The sequence below is a fragment of the Bombus flavifrons genome, chromosome 1 (assembly GCF_040668555.2).
Source record: "Bombus flavifrons isolate JBK064 chromosome 1, iyBomFlav1_principal, whole genome shotgun sequence".
In the NCBI taxonomy this organism is placed as follows: Eukaryota; Metazoa; Arthropoda; class Insecta; order Hymenoptera; family Apidae; genus Bombus; species Bombus flavifrons.
Genome location: NC_138442.1, coordinates 13722211 through 13740066, shown reverse-complemented (window position 1 = coordinate 13740066; position 17856 = coordinate 13722211). Strand labels below are relative to the sequence as shown.

Sequence of the window (17856 nt, the reverse complement as noted above, 5' to 3'; positions counted from 1 at the left end):
GATTTGTTGTAAATATTTCATATAAAATATATTTACTATATATACATTAAAATTGAAATAAAATTAGTTGTAACTTGATCTGTGGTTGTATAATAACTTTAAAAATAAATCATTTACATTTTACCTAATTTGTGTAGCATAAAACTTAGATTTCAATGCATTACAACTTATTAACTTTATCAAACACACATAATTTCATTTTATTTCAGTTTTTACTTTCTTTCAGTAGTTGGCAATTGATCTTGATACAAAATAGAAATATTACTAGGGAAAGTTACTAACCGGTAAGTCTCGGCAGGTGTCTTGTACAGGTGTTCAGTCGGCTAGTGGCGCGTATTCGCGTGTCCGGTATATACGCTATTCTCTCGGCATGATAAAGTATTTTACCGATGTTGAATAAATATATAAAAAAAAGTGCGTGAAATTTTTATTTCAAATCCATAAAAATGTCTCGATCATGGTGTGAAGTGATAGATTCGAAATATCGTGAAAGGTGATTATTGCTAAGAGTAAAATATTCACACGAAAGATTGGCGGCCGACATCGCGGGTTATATTGCAGTTGGATATTATGCTAATCACATTACGGTCAGAATGCGGGAGGAAGAACTTGAGATATCGCTCAAGGTAATCAAAAATTTAATTTTATTTTCCTTTTTTATACTTTTCTACCGATAATACATATTATCATTTTATACTTTCCATAAACATAATTTTAATTGGCGCGCTTTTAAATGTGTTAGAACACATTAATATATTCTCTATACAGAAAAAGCAGATTACTTGTTTACACCAAGTGTAACCACTTTTATTTATATCTATATTTTTTATACCAAAATTTGAAATGACAGCAAGGTAATTATATTTAAAAGTCTCGAATGCTAATTAGTATTTAAGCGATATTGTTTCACCGAAGTTTATATTGAATTTGAAATCAACTTTCCGAAATGCGTATGCGCAGTGACAAATCTGCAGTATCATGTGAACATATATATATATATATATATATATATTCATAATACACACACAAGTGAACCGGCTTAATATACTATAGGTTAGGAATAGTCTTTTCGTTTCAACTATTTTTTCAAACAAAAGAAAATGGATAAGAGAACCAATTATAAATGTCGAGATAGAGAAATAATATAATTATTGTATATGATATGTTTTTTCAAAAGCGTAAGCATTTTCACCTATAATTTTTTTAAGATTATTTTTTATTTTCAAAATTAAGATTATTTTTAAATAAGTTTAATAATCTAAATTAAATAAGATCCCTATAATATATATATATATATAATATATATTATATATATACATATATATATTAATGTATATGTGAATAAGACAGAATAAAAAATATTCTTATTTTCTTAAAATACTCTTGTCTCATAGCAATTACGAAAAAAATATGTACATATGTGATATATGTAAAAATTTATACATCATTTGTGGTCCTGCTTCAACGAATACGGTTTATCTTTCAATTGTTATAACGGTACATACTGACATTTTCATAGGCATATGCTTCTATATAAGACCATGTATTACTTTTACTATTCTTATTGTCTGTACTTACTTGGAACAACCAGTGCGTGCATGCGTGCGTCATTACATCTTATTTCGCCGTATAGAAATATGTAACAAAACTAATCCCTTTCTGAATAGAGCGTTCCCGCGTCTTTCGGATTATTTTTCATTAACACTGCTTTTAAAGTTAACTACATATAATGACTGCATTTCGTTTATTAAATAAATCCTACTTGAAATTAATCGTTTAGAAATGTTTTCAAATATTATATTACAGATTATAATTCAGTGCCATTCATAACTGGTTGTTTTCATTAGTATTTACTAATGATAAGATTGACGTGAATATGAATGTTAATGTTTCTTCTATGGTTATTACAAGTAATCATTTCGTAAGCATACATAGATATGTATTCACTTAGTTTTCCGCTTCCGTTAAGTATTCAACCGTAGTATTCATTTGCTTGGAATGCGACGCTTTATAGTGATATTTCTTATTTAAGTAGAAGAGAAATTTTAACGGTGATTTGATCATTTGAAAATCTATCGTAATGTTCGACTAACTTGTTCTAGTCTTTTAATCGAATGCTCAAAGCAGTTATAAAATGAATAATTTTTGCATTAGAAAAATTGTTCATACTTCGAAAAGGATTAACGATTATATGATTAAGCAATTTATCTGCTGTCTACCTTTATATATTACCTTTTACGACTAATGATCATTTAATATTTTTAATTCAATTTTTATATTACACACTTTGCTGATAATACTTAAGTTTACTTTAACATTTCCTCGAGAAATTCGCAGGATTAATATACACGGCTTTAATTAGTATACTGTTTGATTCTAACGTTACTTCAATGATATAATATACTAAATCAGTCGGATTATTTACAAAGAATACCAAAAAACAGGGAGAAAATCGATGCACATCTCGATTAATAATCGCGAATTCTATTTATTTACACAACGTTAATATGAAAAACAGTATTCTCCATCGGAATATTTTCTGTGAAAGCTCATAGTTTACGAGTTTATAAAAAGTTCCAAAAATATTTACATAATGTAATACATTACGGCATTCTTTTTTCGATATAGTACAATATAAAATCCAGTCGTATAGTTTATAGCCCGATAATATCGATGAATCGATTACATGTAACATTTTATTAATTTAATACATATTTTATAATTTTCAATGTATGTGTATGTTTCATTTTTACGCGATACTTGTAATAGGTAAGAAATATATTTTGTAAATATCTAGTATTATTTCTTGAAGGGTAAAGTGATACGTTATTAATCATATCGTATGAACGATCATTTCATTTTTTATTTTTCTTCGCAGGAATCTGTTTTGCTGGGTTTACATATTATATTTCTTAAATTACTTGAGTTACGAATATATAATAATTCAAATACAGAAGTTAATTGTTAATAGACTGAGATAAGTTATAATGTTTCGTTAAAAAACGAACGACCTTGGAATGTCCTTTGGTATCCCCTCGCCATGTTGTTTTCTTCGTAATATTCTAATGACCATTCGTAGATTAACGTGAGATATCTAGATGTCTACAAGGTGTTTAAAAAATCAGATATTTAACATTATCAATATAAATTACGTTATTTGTTTTCAATGTTTAAGTTCTATAAATATTTTTGAAGTACCCCAAATTATTTGATAGTCTTAATGTTGTTGTCAATATTTTTAATATATTTTTTATATATTTTTTATATTTGATAATTGACTTTCAGTGACTAGTACCTAATTTTAGGGGTACCCTGTACGTTTATTAGGATATATCGGACTCCTCATACATATACATAAGTTTCAACAGAAGCTCGATCTCGAAGACCGGTTCACGTGGACTCGGGCCCTTATCGATTTAACCTACTTCTTCCTTTGGACGAACCGTTATCTCGATTTTGGCAGAATTATTTAAGGTACGATGTCCTAGTGGACGCGGTTCGGGACATTTCTCGGGATTTTAAATATATTTCAACACGCTATGAAATATATTAGATCTAAGCAAGATGAATCGTTATGTTCGAAATATTTATGTTTCATCGGTTCTATAAAATTGCTGAGAAGAATACGTTGGAATTTACATTTTAAATGTTATTTTACTCATTAAAATCATTCATACAGACATTGCGAAAACATACAAAACTGCCTGATTTAACGACGACAGTGGTACCTTGCATCATCGACGAAAAATGATGGCACACCTTTGATATCGGTGAGAATGCACTTCATAATTAAGCACTTCCTCTATTTCTTTACTTCAAATTATGTAGCGTAGTAACTGTACATGAAAAACTGTTAATCAACCTGAAATTATAAAAGTATTCACATACAGCTTAACTAGATTTCCTTCCTTGTTATTTCATGCTTTTATATTTCCGGACTCGAAGGCCAAACGATCCTTGCCCTATCGATCATTCCATTGTACATTATACTCGCGTTAATAGGTGAACGAGTCTTTGCCCCCATGGTTCCAATATTTCAAAACACGTCCACAAAAGCGGTATCAATCATGAAAATAAATTGCAGCTATATGATAGTGTCGATTCTTACGAGTATTACCGTCATTTATCATAACTATTCGATTGGTTTTCGGTATTAATAGTTAAATGCCAGTCTATGTTTAAAGTGATCGAACACATTGCTGTGAAAAGCGAAACAGTTGTACGTATGTGCTGTGTAATGGACTAGAATATTCGACGATATCGCGAATATAAGTCGTACACGCTCAGATTGAAAAGCAACACCTCTTTATGACGCTCTTATCGATTGCTTCTTCCATGTTCAAACGTTCTTATTTCTGCGATCGAATATGTTTGGTCATTATTAATCGACGAAATGCAATTTCGAAGCAAGTGAATCATTCTCGTACCGTTCTGGATAAGAATTGTCACAGGTGTGTTAGGTATGCGTTAGTCGCAATATACACATTTCAATTATTAGGATCGTTGCTAATGTGTTAATTGCGCCAACTAGTATCGTTTATACGTACATAAATTCTATTATTCTAATTATATTAAATATTTCTTGGAATTAAAAAATAAATTTAAAAATGTTGCACCTTACTCTGCAAAATGAAACCGACACGGTTTGATATTCGCGTTATCGAATAAAGAGGCGACCGATTTTATTCAATCGCCTCATAATTTGCTGGCAAGAAAGTTGCGCGAGAAATTAGCTACAGGATCTATGCTGTTTTTTGCTCGTCTCGACCTACAGGTTTTAGAAAGTCTACCTTCCAGATGATCCTACATGTATGTACGTACGCTATCTCTGGACAATTTGAGATTGTCCCTAATGACAGATAATATCGATGCAACGTTCGCAACGAAACAATTCGACGAAATCGGTGATACGAGTTTCCATTGATCAGATCGTCGAGTGCATATAGAAATTTTTATTTACAGGTGGTGATAGTCGGTAATGGTGCTGTGGGGAAATCGTCGATGATCCAAAGGTTTTGCAAGGGCACTTACACGAGAGACTATAAGAAGACCATCGGTGTCGATTTTCTGGAACGGGAGATAGAGTAAGTAAAGGTGAAAAAATGGAGATTAAAGGAAAAGGATAAAAGTAGTTCGTAGTAAAACGTTCTTTATTATTATTTTCCCCGATGAGACTTTAATATTACAAACGAAATAACGATCGATGACGATGCCATTTAATACCTTAAAAGTAGCCTACGATGTACAAAAAGTCTTTTTTCTTACCATAATCGGATTATCACGAAATCTTTATTGGTCAACCGAGAAAAATCCGTTTGAATAAGCTTCGATCTGGTTGATTACGATGGAGCGGAGCTGTTCGACTGATAAAAAAAGGATCGTTTCACCCAATCTTGCTAGCCTCGACGAGAAAATTCATCGTGTTATTTCTCTACACTTCGATGGGGTCCTTTTGCGCATAAAACATTGTTGGTACGTGAAGCGCATAATGAAACCCTCTCGAAGTCCCTTCGATCAACCGAGAAACTCGATTTCATTTATTTGCTCGTGCAGCTTATCGAAGACCTTGAAGCGATTGTTGTTTCAGAAAACGTGTACCTGCGAGTATAATCGAAATAATTACACTACATAGGAACACGCGATATCGGGGCGAAAAATCATAAAGAGGGTTCCGATTGTGGTTTCTAAGGCGGCAGAATTTCGTGTTGCCGTCTAGATTGGAAAAGAATATCTCACGAACGGTGGGAATATTAATATCCGGGAGGGGAGGTAAAAATTTGTTTTCATACTGCTAAAAATATAGGAAGATGAGGAAGAAGTTGTAAGCCGTCGGTCGATAATTAAAGACTGTGTTAAAAAAGGATGTATAATAGACTGTATTCTGACCCGAACAGATACATTCTCCAAGTTAATTACGTTCTACGGGAGAACGTTCTACTCTTATTGTTAGTCATCGTTTCATTATTTTCTGGAAGGCCGACCAAACAATATCCAATTGCTCTTTAAATTCGATTTCGATTTTAAAACACAGTATCAAATTAAATCTTCGTTATTAAATCTGTTTAATAACGTTCATAGTATGCGTTCGTTAGTCCATTCGATTGCTAATTAAAAAGAAACTGGCTGTTGCTTTCACGTACCTTCTTTATAGTACTTTATACGACGTTTTTTCTTCTTGTACAATTACATAATACAAAAATGTACACTCTACGCTCTTTAACTCGTTTCCTTAAAATGATTTGATTATGAATCGTCGGTCTATAGTCTATAGATTCATCGATAAGATGAATATACATATCTGGATGAAATCTTCGTAAATTTTTGCACGCCTAAGCGACGAAACAGCGTTCGTTGCCTTTTAAGCGCCAAATATTTCGTGTACGGTTATACAGATGTTCGTCAAGACGTTTTTCTAGAAGCAAGTGTGCGTTTCTAGGTCCCTGAGAAATGCGCGTGTTATACGTCTCGACACGAGCTATCGTGGGATACTTCCTGATGCACATTTGCCCCGCGATAATCGTAGTCGCCTTTTTAAGAAGGGAAGTCCTTTTTACGCCTCCTTTCTTCCAACGCGTTGCAACAAAACAAAAGACGTAGCCTGTAAAAAATCGGTAAATTGCCTAAGAGACCAGCTACAACGAAGCGTAACACGATTTAATAAGCGAACATTTTATAGTCGGCAGGCTTGAACGAATAGTAATTTTAAATCATTGATCTTAGCTCAAGTCAATGAAGATACCGATAACTGTATACCTTTCGAGTAATGAATGGAGAGTTCGTTAAATCGAATAACGGAATGTTCTACGATGCCCGATCTCGTGCAAATTTATGGGTTTGTTTGGAAGAAACGCGGTCGAGTTTTCTCTTTTCCCTTTTCACGCGCTTTAAGTAGATCGAGGAATTTAAGACAAATCGGTGTTTTACGGCATTTCGTTGTAAATATCAACGTGGTTCAAGAAGGCTTTCCATCGATATGTCTAAACGTCTTAACAGTCCCTTTTTTTTTCAAGAAAACGGGGAAAAGAAGCATTGCAGGTTCATGCATATGCATCGGTGTTTTAAGTACAATGTCCCGCTACCGGTGACCTTCGTCACGACAGCCTTTCATCCGACTTTATTTAATTTGCACGTGCGTATATCTACATACGTTGGTCGAGAAATATTTTACGGCCGAAAGTTCCGTGCACGTCCTCGATCGCGTGATTTTACAGTATTTTGCGCTGGACCTGTCGAGTTGGTAATATCACAAAAGAAGAAAATCCACGTCCTTTCGTCGTTTTCTTATTACTTGTGTAAACCAGACCTTATCTGAAAAATTTAATTTAATGTTTTTTTTTTTTAATACATTTTTATCTAATATGGTAACTCATTAACGTATTCTCATCGATAGGAATAAAGTTTTTACTATCCCGAAACGAAACAAAACGAAACCAGTCGAGCACCTAATTATCCGAGATATCTTGATCGTTGTCAACGATATTGGACAAAACTATGTAGCACAAGAATCGAAATACATTCCAGGACAGCGATGGTCGGCGATCGAATCGAACCTAGCCAACAGAAACTCACCAGTAAGCTACGATACGACAAGAACGTTATCTGAAAAGCCATAACGCGTATAAATCATTCCATCGTTCGTATTGATTTACGAAGCAAAATTACATTCACTACATTTGCTAAAGATCGAACGTGTCGTAAATCATTTTACTCGTTTCCTGTTCACGAAATGGCGAGAAAATAGAGAACTAGAACGTCCTCTGAACAGCGGGAAGCCCAGAGTAAAACAATTGAATGAATTTTTCACTAGGCACTCATTTACTCTACTTTCTTAAGTAAACCATTATTTTGTAAAGATATTCCAAGTTTTCTAAGAAGTTTGTCTTATTGTTGCACAGGGTGGATGGCGAGGACGTAAGACTGATGCTGTGGGATACTGCCGGTCAGGAGGAATTCGACGCAATCACTGCGGCTTATTATCGCGGCGCCCATGCCTGCGTCCTCGCTTATTCAGCCACGGACAGAGATTCCTTCGACGCCATTCCTTCGTGGAAATTGAAGGTACGACTCTTGTGCACACGAGCACGTTTCCGTAGGTAGTCACGACGGATGGTGGAATGTGAAAGTGAAGGTGCCATTAATGCAGGGGGCTGATTTTAAGTCGCTCTACGGCTGAATGTTTCCATAGATAGCGGCACATCGATCTTAGATAGTTTTGCCAAGATGCATTTCATAGAATCATGCTCGCTCTAAGGGAATCCGTTATACGGTCATATATAAGTATTCAGTAACATTTCTGATGTTTGAGTCCTCTTATTAGCGTAAAAGATAATAATCTAATGTTATTTTTTCATTGAAATCGTTATAGTGTAAACTTTAGTTATTCTACTAAGCTGCATGTAAATATTGTTCAAATAATTTTCTAAAACGTAATATTATATCAATGAAATTAGAAACCATATGATCTTGAATGATTTAGAAAATTTCTAGTTCTCTTTAATATTTTATCTGATGCAATTTGTAATGAGTATGCAGAATCTTCGAAACAAGTTAAGCGAACGGAGAAGAACTGAATCTCTCATCGATACACTTTTTGACTTCCCTCCATGTAAGACGAGTTTAAGTAAAGAATGCATGCGATTCTTGTGATACGTACCGGAGATAATACCTTAAAGGTATTCACTTAGAGAATCGTAGTTTTATACAGTGTTCCTCAATGGTCCCTTTTTCGCACACAGTCAACGGAACAATATGGTATTTCAACAACACGTATAATTGGAAGTTAATCAGTGTTATAGAACCATATAAAGAACAGCTACGAAGATCTTTAATTATTTCGATGAAGACTGCTACAAAATATTACAGCAGAGTAATATAAGTTTATATACAAGATTAATAATGATGATATAAACATGTTCATCAGTAAGCCATGGCTAATATTGACAAAAAGCATGTTAGTGGCAAACGACTCCGAACATCGTTCGAGATCATCGGATACGCTCTCGAATTCCTTTCGTAGAAACTTGTACGTTCGCTTTTTTCTTTCGTTGCGGAGAAACACAGTCGAGAAAGGTGTAACTGAGTCTCGAACAGATACAAATCGGCGCGAATAGTTATCACTGTGAATCATATTTTGTTTCGATAAAGCACTTCTACCGTATTTTATATCTATTTTCTTGCTAAGTTAGCAAATTAAACGAAGCTGTTCGTACGAGGTTTAAATGGGGACTCAATTAGAATTTGTTTAAAGCACGACTAATCTAACTTATAAAATCATTTCCTGATTATTCGAAATTTTCACAAACAGTAGCTACTCTGTTAGCGTTAATTAGAAAAAAAGGCTTTGAACTGTAGTTCACAGACTGATAAAAGCGGTGATCTATTTTGCTTTGCAGGTGGAGAACGAGTGCGGCGAAATTCCCACGGTTCTTGTACAAAACAAAATGGACCTCGTTGATCAGTGCGTCATTGATCCGTAAGCGTAACGCCTAGTTTGCTTAATTAGCGGCGCAATTTCGAGTAATCTCGAGCATAGCATTGTTTCAGGGACGAAGCTGAGAGACTTGGTCGTGCCCTCGGCTGTAAGCTTTTAAGAACATCCGTGAAAGAGGACGTCGGAGTCATGAGCGTCTTCCGGCACTTGGCATCAAGATGTCTCCATGAGATGCGTCGCTGTGATGACGATTATCAGGACGACCTGAGATTATACTCGGCCGGACCTAGATCTCCTTCCGTAATAAGTGAGTTAATTCTTTTGCCTCTGTTTTCTCTTCGCCGACAGAATGAATTATTTCATAATAGGAATTATCAAGTATCGTTAATATTATACAACTATTGATAAATGGAAAATATATTTATGTTTCATTTGAAGGAATCTAGTAGATACTGTAGAGTAGGATTACGCATCCGTAATACTTTAAAAACACAGATGATAGAGTTAATGGCTCTGTTTATATAAGTTTCTCATTATAAAATCTACAACTGTTCTTAATCTTTCTTAACTTTAATATATCTACTTTTACCCCGAATTCTGTAAATTAAAGTTAAAAAGTGTTTCAAATCGATCTCATAACTTCATGTATACCAAGGATTCGTTCGTTTCAGGCGTAAAGAACGTGGAAAATTGGTAATGAATGGTATCATTGATCGCGGCTCGTATCAACTATTAAACGCACAAATTTGTACGAAAGAGAACAATGGAGTATTGTCGATTCACACGTGGCCGATTTGATATAGACGCTGTCCAGTTGTTTTAGCCGGTAATAGCTGTGTGAAAAGAACAGTGCGCTTTCTTGGAAACTCCTCGAGAAGATGCATAATGTATTAACTGTACCGGATACGCACGCTTGTATTTACGGGTTGAGTTGATTCTGCCTCTTTAAGTATATCGTCATCACGTTCGTGGCTCGTGAGGAGACAGATGTATCAAGCCAGATTCGAAATAGATTTTTGCCATTCTTTTGCCTCGTCTTTTCTTCTTATTATTTTCTTGGCTCGAAGCATTCGAAGTATTTCGAAGTATTAAGACGAAGGATAGATTGAATGTTTGTACAGATTTAGTAGGTGGCCTACTGTGATCTGTATGTGGTTAACAGATTTGACTATATATGCATATGTATGTATATCAGTCGATTATGGTTTTTCAAGGACGCATGTAATAACATCTTTCGGTAAAGTACAATACAGATTAATAAGTTCAATGTAGCTTTCTTGATAACTAAATGAAATCGAGATGATCATCTAAATAAAAAATATAATATCAAGTTTTTTAATTAATCAAAATTTCTTTTTGTTCTGAAAGAAAAGACAAAAAGAAGAGATCATATTCAACGTGTAATGTTTTATCGTGATTATTTGAAGTAATATAATCAGGAAGAGTTTTGTTACATATGGATACTATGAAAAATAAATATTCATTGATGCTGACTTATTGTTAGTGTCGAGAACTTTGAGCGAGTTCCTGTAGAATGTAAATACATCTTCAGATCGCGTGACTGTAAGCATCGATCTTGATTCTTGAATAACACGCAAGTGTACGTACATAATGTACTTATACGTACACATAGGCCCGCATATTTTTCACGTGCTGTTAGACATTGTTTAAACTTTTTCTCCTCTTGTATCGATAGCTTTAGGGGAACTTTTTGAAATGAATTAACTTTAATGAAATAGGGATTGAAATGATTGAAATTTAAGAAAGAATTATATATGTTCAAATTAGAGGCGAAACTCTTGTGTGACGATGTAATTGTATGTGCAATATAAGAAAGTATAACAATTAGAATGATCTAGTTTCACATGGGACGAAAGAAACAATCACACTTCGGCCACGAAAATGTTTAGAGCATAATTTTCAAACTGTTTCGCGAGTATACACGGTAAAAGTGTGGGAACGGAGCGTGAATCTCACTTACAACACCGAATCGGTCTTTAATCTTTCCTGATAATTATTTTACGCGAATGAGTTTTCTTTGAGCGTAATCACTGAACAGAAATAAAAGAAAATTATACGATATTAATTAGTTTATTTGTTAACATAAATTGTACAAGTAATTGTACAAGTAACTGTTTACAGCATATAGATTATTTACAGAATATATTAATTAAAGTTTATAAAATTATTTAGTAACATACGCGTTACATGTATTTAATATAACATGTTAACGTGTAAAATTACGAAACGGAGTGTAAGAAATTGTACTATAAATTCAATTATTATTAGCTACTTCTAAATTACAAATTTTACAATTTATGAAAATATATGTATGTATTTGTTATAGGTGCATTTAGTCCGAATGGATCCACGTGTGGTCGGAGTACAGGGAATGGTACCATAGTTTTGCGACCAGGAACCAAGGCAAAGAATCATAAGAAAAAAAATTTTGTAAAAAATGCTTGTAGGCTACTTTAGTCTTTGCGTGGATAAATACGCGATAAATTGTAACGAATACTTCAACCATGTACAGACTGATATATTCATATTTATGAAGATATAAATAGCTTTTGTACGATTGTTTCGATGCCTATAAAATTGGTTTTAGGATTGTTATGAAATACGCACAGTATTTTACGCAGAGTATCAAAGATATAACGAGAAAAATTGAATGCGATTAATTTTGAACAGTATTGCGTGTATTAATTTGTGATACACATTTCCTTCGACAAACGATTATAGAAGAGCTGCCATTTCATAGTTCGCTTTAACTTATTTCAATTATGCATTATCATTACGCAGTGTTTGTTAATTATGAATGAAAAAAATATCAGTTTAACTAAATACTGCTGAGTTAGATACTTTTATTAAATAAAATGTGAAAAATATAGAAGGTATATAAAGTATGAGATAAAAAGAAGAGTATAATTTGTTTAAAGTAATAACCGAATGTAATTCAATAATTTTTTATACCGAAAAGACAATATATTTTTTTATACATTCAGTTTTTATTATTGAATATTATCAATTTTTCTATTATCTTCGATACTATTACGAACATGTGTAAATACGTCAATTTTTAAGCACTTTATTGTTTTAAATGTTTCCTGTATTAAGTACTTTTTATATTTGTGTTAAGAACATGGAATATTTTTTATGTTTCTGTAAATATATTATTCGTATGAACGCTGGAGATGAACATAGTGTTTTTTTATGAGTCATATAGTAAATTACTAAACTATAAGTCTATAATTAAAAGAATTAAATCACTCCACACAAATTCTTAGAAAATATTAGTGACATTAATTTATATGTAAACAAATAATGTTAACCAAATATTTTAGTTTATAAGGAAGAAAATATTATGTTGATAAACAATACCTTTTTGTGAATCATAATTATTAAATATCATAAAAATAATTTTTAAGGAATCTATTTTAATTAATACCCCCAAAAAATTGTGATAAATTTAAAAAGGAAAATAAATATCAGAAAGTGTACAAAAAGTGTACTATTTAAATTTTTATCTATTTTGCTTCATTTAAGTTATATGTACCATACTATTGTAAGTAACTTCATTGCGTAAAAAAATAGATATTAGCAAAAATTGAATTCCTATCCGAATGTTTTTATTATAAACTGTACAATGCTTCAGAATTTCAAGTTCATATTAAAACTGAAATGCACTAGGTTTAAAGCATAATTTAATTAAACCTATAAAAAAGAAAGCGAATAATGATCATACGCGATTAAAATGGCCTGGCAGTATGCTAGCATATTATAAATATTAGTGATATTTTTAATAGTAAGATAATTACATAAATAATATAAAATAAAAAAATAATTAATTCTCACCTACAACAACTTTTAAAAATACCAAACTGTATATAAATTTCTTATTTATAACGAATATAATATGAAAGAAATTGCATAAATTTTGTAGTAAATGTGATAATTCTGTCTACAATACTAAAATTAAAATATTTAAAATACGAAAATTTACTCACACTTTTAATATAATTAAAATTTATATGTAATTTTTACTAACATTTCATAGTAGTTCTTTTTATAGTAGGAAGCACTATTATTTTTAAGTGGTCAATATAATAAGTTATTGTAGGATAGACATTATAATGACTAAAAGCAATCACATATATACATATAATATCCACACAAAGATTAAATCGCACAAAATTTTAATAATATGTATATATATATATATATATTCTATTCTATCGCATATACAAGGTGTACAAAAACGTAAGAAGTAAGTTAAGTAAAAAAAAAGGTAAGTAAATAAACTTGAGTAACTAAAAATAGTTAGTTTTTGAATTACTAAATGTTTTAATTACTAAATGTTCAATAACATATTAACTCTGCAGCATATATTTAATATGATTCCCGTTTATTATTCATTTTAACACATATTTCGGTTCGTTTTTTTGATAGAATCACGCACACAATGAAAGATGCCCTTCCCTTATTTCTTGGCAGCAGTTTTCGATTTGTTATATCAATTCATTTAATAAAGCAACTGGTTTACTATACACTATACTTTCATACACTAAACATCTCGTAACTCGGAAACTAATGATTTTTAGATAGATGTTTATTAAGATTCTTTTTCTTATTTTAATGAATACTACATGCCCTAAAGTTTTCCCCCAACTTCTTTGTACACCCTGTACATAACAAAATGTTTTTAATTTTAATGACTTCTTGTTTTTATTTATCCACAATCAAAATATCAAGCTTTGCATATACTTATATTATCCGTTTTACTTCTTTTCAAATATAGATTCTAGTGAAGTTATTACGCTCAACATATTATGCTTCAATATCTACATACAGGGGGCCCCGCGTAACGCTACTCATTATTTTTTTGCCATTTGCGGCCATGTAACAAAAAATGTTTTGAACCGTTCTTTAACCCATTTGCATCCAAGCGCGGATTAATTACATATTTTTATTAACTCAATACCAGATTTACAGCACACTTTATTTTATCACTTATTCAAATTGCATAATGACTTCTGCAATATGACATTTTGCTCTTTTGTAGAAAGTTATTATTTTGTTATTAGAGTGGCTGGATGTACAACTCTACATGATGTAGTAATTCCTTCTTTATGAAATGTAAATAATTCTGAAATGCATCAGCAAGTGAAATATTACTTCCACTATAAAATTTCTTATAAAATCCTCTACAATTTCATGGAAAAAGCAACATATAATCCTATTTGTGTTAACTAAGGTGACACTAGTTTCGTTATGAAAACGAAGTATTTTCGGGATTCTTTCTATCATCATTTGTAGTACGCTCGACACCATCAAAGTATGGTTCAAAACATTTTTTGTTACATGGCTGCAAATGGCAAAGAAATAGCGAGTCGCGTTACACAGGACACTCTGTATGTTATAATCATTTATTTCGAAAATAAACAATTTTAATTCTCAGAATCTTTTAAGTAAGTACGGAAATATGTATTATTTGTTATTGTAATTTTATAACAATTTCCTATCATAATTAACGCGCATATACAAGTGTAATATGCATAAAAGCTTATTTGCCCGGATAGCAAGGCGTAGAAATAGTACATGTAGAGAAAAAACTCACAATATATGATACTTTTTGTACATTTACCATAAACATTATTGAATTATCAAGCACCCTGCTATAATCAGTTTTTCTCAAATCTCCTTTCAGATAACTAGGTCGTATTAATTACTGATTTAAAGAGTTACTTATCTGACTTCTTTTAAAATCAGTTATTCCAAATAGAGCTTCACAGTAATTTAATTGTGTGCATTTTATCAATATAATCTAATAGTCCCTGCAGTCTCTTTTTTATTCGTTTCTGATCATCCATAGTACACCCAAGAATTGCCATTTCAAAGGTTTTATCAGAATGGCCAATACTTTGTGAAGTACAAGCATTCATAAAAGATGCACAACGCTGCCGAGTTCCAGCTGGATCATCACGGAGGCCAACAACTAAACTATCTATCAAACCATTTACCTGAATGAACCAACTTGTATTATTAGGGATTTCATTAAAAAAAATAGTGATAAATTAATATAAAATATACAATATGATGTATGAACCTGATGTAGTGCTTCTTCTTGAATTTGATCACGCTGAATTTTAACCAACACATCAACTGTTAAACATCGCATAGACAATCTTTCAGCATACCTCAGCACATCGTCCTTGTCAGCTATTTTCAAAAATAATATTTAATAATAATAATTTTGTATAATCCTTTGTATATGATATATTGTTAATGGTTTGTATATAAAACCATTGCTACCATACAAATACAATAAATGCAGTTACGTAATATTATAGCGATGTGAATTTTAGATAAAAATTTTGAAAATCTTTTTTAGATGTTTCTAGATACATAAAACATTGACCTTGCATTTTCAAGATTAGTAAGACAAATACTTACTTTCATTTAATCCACTTAAAATTTCATTGTTTCTAAGTGTGTCTAAGGTAGTCAGGAGTGTATCTCTCTCTTCTTCGAGTCTCCAAGCATCTTTCCTCAGTTGTTCTACATGCACTTCGATCTGATCAAGAAGGCTGACTAACCTGTCTTTCGGCTTTGTTGAACCATCACAATCCACGCTTTCCATAATATGTGGTAATGGATTATCCATTCTTTTCTCAAAAATTTTCAAAATTGCTCTCTGACGGTTTGGTCTTCACGTAATAACAAAACCAGTAATTACATTTAAGCACGAGGTACAACACAAACGTCCGGCTCGCGGACAAATTTACAGATGTGTTTGTATTGTGGTGCGAAAAGATGACTGACGGAACATGTACTTACGAACCACACGAACATTTGACAACAGAATTATCAATCGAAAGGCGCTAAATATAAAAAGTACTTTTCTCGTGGTAATTTAGGCAATTGTAATAGTTTGTAATAAACGATAATATAAAATAAAGCAAATTCATCAATATGTTTTAGTAAAGAGTGATAAATTATGTATCTGTTTCTTTTCGAAATTAATAATTAATGTTTTATCAATTTTTGTTTTAATCTTTTTATTAATTTTAACTAATTAATTTTTGTTTTAATTTATCCTGTTTATTTAATATTGTTAGTTGCTATGTTCGTATCTATGCATTTAAGTAGAAACTTATTGAAACTACGATCAATATTAATATTTATATAGGTATATATCTATATTATAAAAAAAATTTTATATTATTAAATAATCAAATTTAACATTTAATTTAATAAAATTATTAATTTAATAAAATGACAGTTTCATTTAAGGTCCCAGATTTCTTTTTAAGAAATAATTGCTAAATATTTTACGTAAATATATTTTTAAATTAAATGCGTGTTATAACGATATTCATAATTTCTAATATGCGGTTATAAAATATTATAATGCATATTAAAAATCATGCATAACATAAAATTAATTAATTATTTTGATTATTGATATTTATTATATTTCTAGTTTCAATTGTACACAACTTCATATTTTTGTTGCTGATTTGACACAGTTTCATGTGAAAATATCCTCTTCTTCCGGTTATAACTTAACAAGGTTCGTAGTATTTTTCTGTATGACTGTTTAAAATCTAATTTTTTCATTAGAAATCTCCTTTTTCTTTAATTCTATATCATTTGTGTATGATGTAAATATAAATGTTCTATGTATATCATATTTTAAGTGGTGGAATTTCTAGAAATCAATAGAATAAACGTCTTTCTAGTTTGTTCCAGGTGGTTCTAACGGTTTCTGTCTACAATGGTAAGTATTAAATATTTATTGTTAACATAGATGTAGTATAATTTATAGTTGCAATTAATTTAATTTCTTGTATTATGTGTATAATAATGTATTATATGTAATGTAGTACATTACATATCTCATTAGATGTATTAGAAATGTGTTAAATTAGATTTGCATAACCTCAATGTAACATAAATGTGATTGGTACAATGAATAACATATAATACTTTCTTAGCCCCGAGAAATTAAAGAAATCAAAGATTTTCTCTTAAAAGCCAGAAGGAAAGATGCGAAATGTGAGTATTTAAGATTTTTTCCATTATTATTGTGATACAATGTAACATACATATATTAATTCATCCTTTTTATCACAACGATACAGCTGTGAAGATCAAGAAGAATGCTGACAATGTTAAGTTTAAAGTTCGCTGTTCTCGATTTCTGTACACTCTTGTTATTACAGACAAAGAAAAGGCAGAAAAATTGAAGCAATCTTTACCTCCAGGTATTTATTTGCTTAAACAAAAATATTAATAAAGAATTACAAAAATATATAATTGTATTATTACATATTTTAGGTCTTCAGGTAAAGGAAGTAAAAAGAAGTGAACGTATGTAATTGATAGAATAAACTAAATTTTTAAACATATGTTGTTTATTTTTC

General features: G+C 31.3%; 3 protein-coding genes across 4 annotated transcripts; 2 read left to right on the top strand and 1 right to left on the bottom strand.

Annotated features, from left to right (window-relative positions):
• The first annotated feature begins 307 nt into the window (after positions 1 to 307).
• On the top strand, positions 308 to 12780 carry Rab23 (RAS oncogene family member Rab23). The gene is made up of 6 exons (XM_069109420.1): positions 308 to 626; positions 4963 to 5084; positions 7896 to 8058; positions 9393 to 9472; positions 9544 to 9737; positions 11778 to 12780. The coding sequence occupies exons 1-6, from the start codon at positions 594 to 596 to the stop codon at positions 11906 to 11908; spliced, it is 723 nt and encodes a 240-aa protein (XP_068965521.1). The 5' UTR covers positions 308 to 593; the 3' UTR covers positions 11909 to 12780.
• Positions 12781 to 14526: 1746 nt separating this feature from the next.
• On the bottom strand, positions 14527 to 16260 carry LOC138179031 (BAG family molecular chaperone regulator 2). Its single transcript, XM_069111451.1, has 3 exons — positions 15884 to 16260; positions 15537 to 15649; positions 14527 to 15450 (listed from the first exon to the last, which is right to left on the bottom strand). The coding sequence occupies exons 1-3, from the start codon at positions 16092 to 16094 to the stop codon at positions 15217 to 15219; spliced, it is 558 nt and encodes a 185-aa protein (XP_068967552.1). The 5' UTR covers positions 16095 to 16260; the 3' UTR covers positions 14527 to 15216.
• Positions 16261 to 16928: 668 nt separating this feature from the next.
• On the top strand, positions 16929 to 17841 carry RpL38 (ribosomal protein L38). Of its 2 annotated transcripts, none has more exons than XM_069131602.1 (5): positions 16929 to 17003; positions 17183 to 17210; positions 17428 to 17488; positions 17575 to 17697; positions 17771 to 17841. In XM_069131602.1, exons 2-5 carry the CDS (start codon positions 17208 to 17210, stop codon positions 17809 to 17811), a joined length of 228 nt encoding a protein of 75 aa, XP_068987703.1. In that variant the 5' UTR covers positions 16929 to 17003; positions 17183 to 17207; the 3' UTR covers positions 17812 to 17841. The 2 variants fall into 2 exon arrangements, with proteins under 2 accessions (XP_068987703.1, XP_068987710.1); XM_069131609.1 differs by lacking the exon at positions 16929 to 17003 and adding an exon at positions 17071 to 17094.
• The last annotated feature ends 15 nt before the right edge of the window (positions 17842 to 17856 follow it).

Bases quoted from the DNA above. Each gene is read 5' to 3' on its own strand.
- RpL38 (XM_069131602.1), top strand. The intron at 17,489-17,574 runs GTGAGTATTTAA...ACAACGATACAG, and splicing joins CAGAAGGAAAGATGCGAAAT to CTGTGAAGATCAAGAAGAAT. The intron at 17,698-17,770 runs GTATTTATTTGC...TACATATTTTAG, and splicing joins GAAGCAATCTTTACCTCCAG to GTCTTCAGGTAAAGGAAGTA.
- LOC138179031 (XM_069111451.1), bottom strand. From the start codon at position 16,094: ATGGATAATCCATTACCACATATTATGGAAAGCGTGGATTGTGATGGT. The intron at 15,650-15,883 runs GTAAGTATTTGT...TTTTGAAAATAG, and splicing joins TTTAAGTGGATTAAATGAAA to CTGACAAGGACGATGTGCTG. The intron at 15,451-15,536 runs GTTCATACATCA...TGGTTCATTCAG, and splicing joins AAGAAGAAGCACTACATCAG to GTAAATGGTTTGATAGATAG.
- Rab23 (XM_069109420.1), top strand. From the start codon at position 594: ATGCGGGAGGAAGAACTTGAGATATCGCTCAAG. The intron at 5,085-7,895 runs GTAAGTAAAGGT...ATTGTTGCACAG, and splicing joins TTTCTGGAACGGGAGATAGA to GGTGGATGGCGAGGACGTAA. The intron at 8,059-9,392 runs GTACGACTCTTG...TTTGCTTTGCAG, and splicing joins TTCCTTCGTGGAAATTGAAG to GTGGAGAACGAGTGCGGCGA.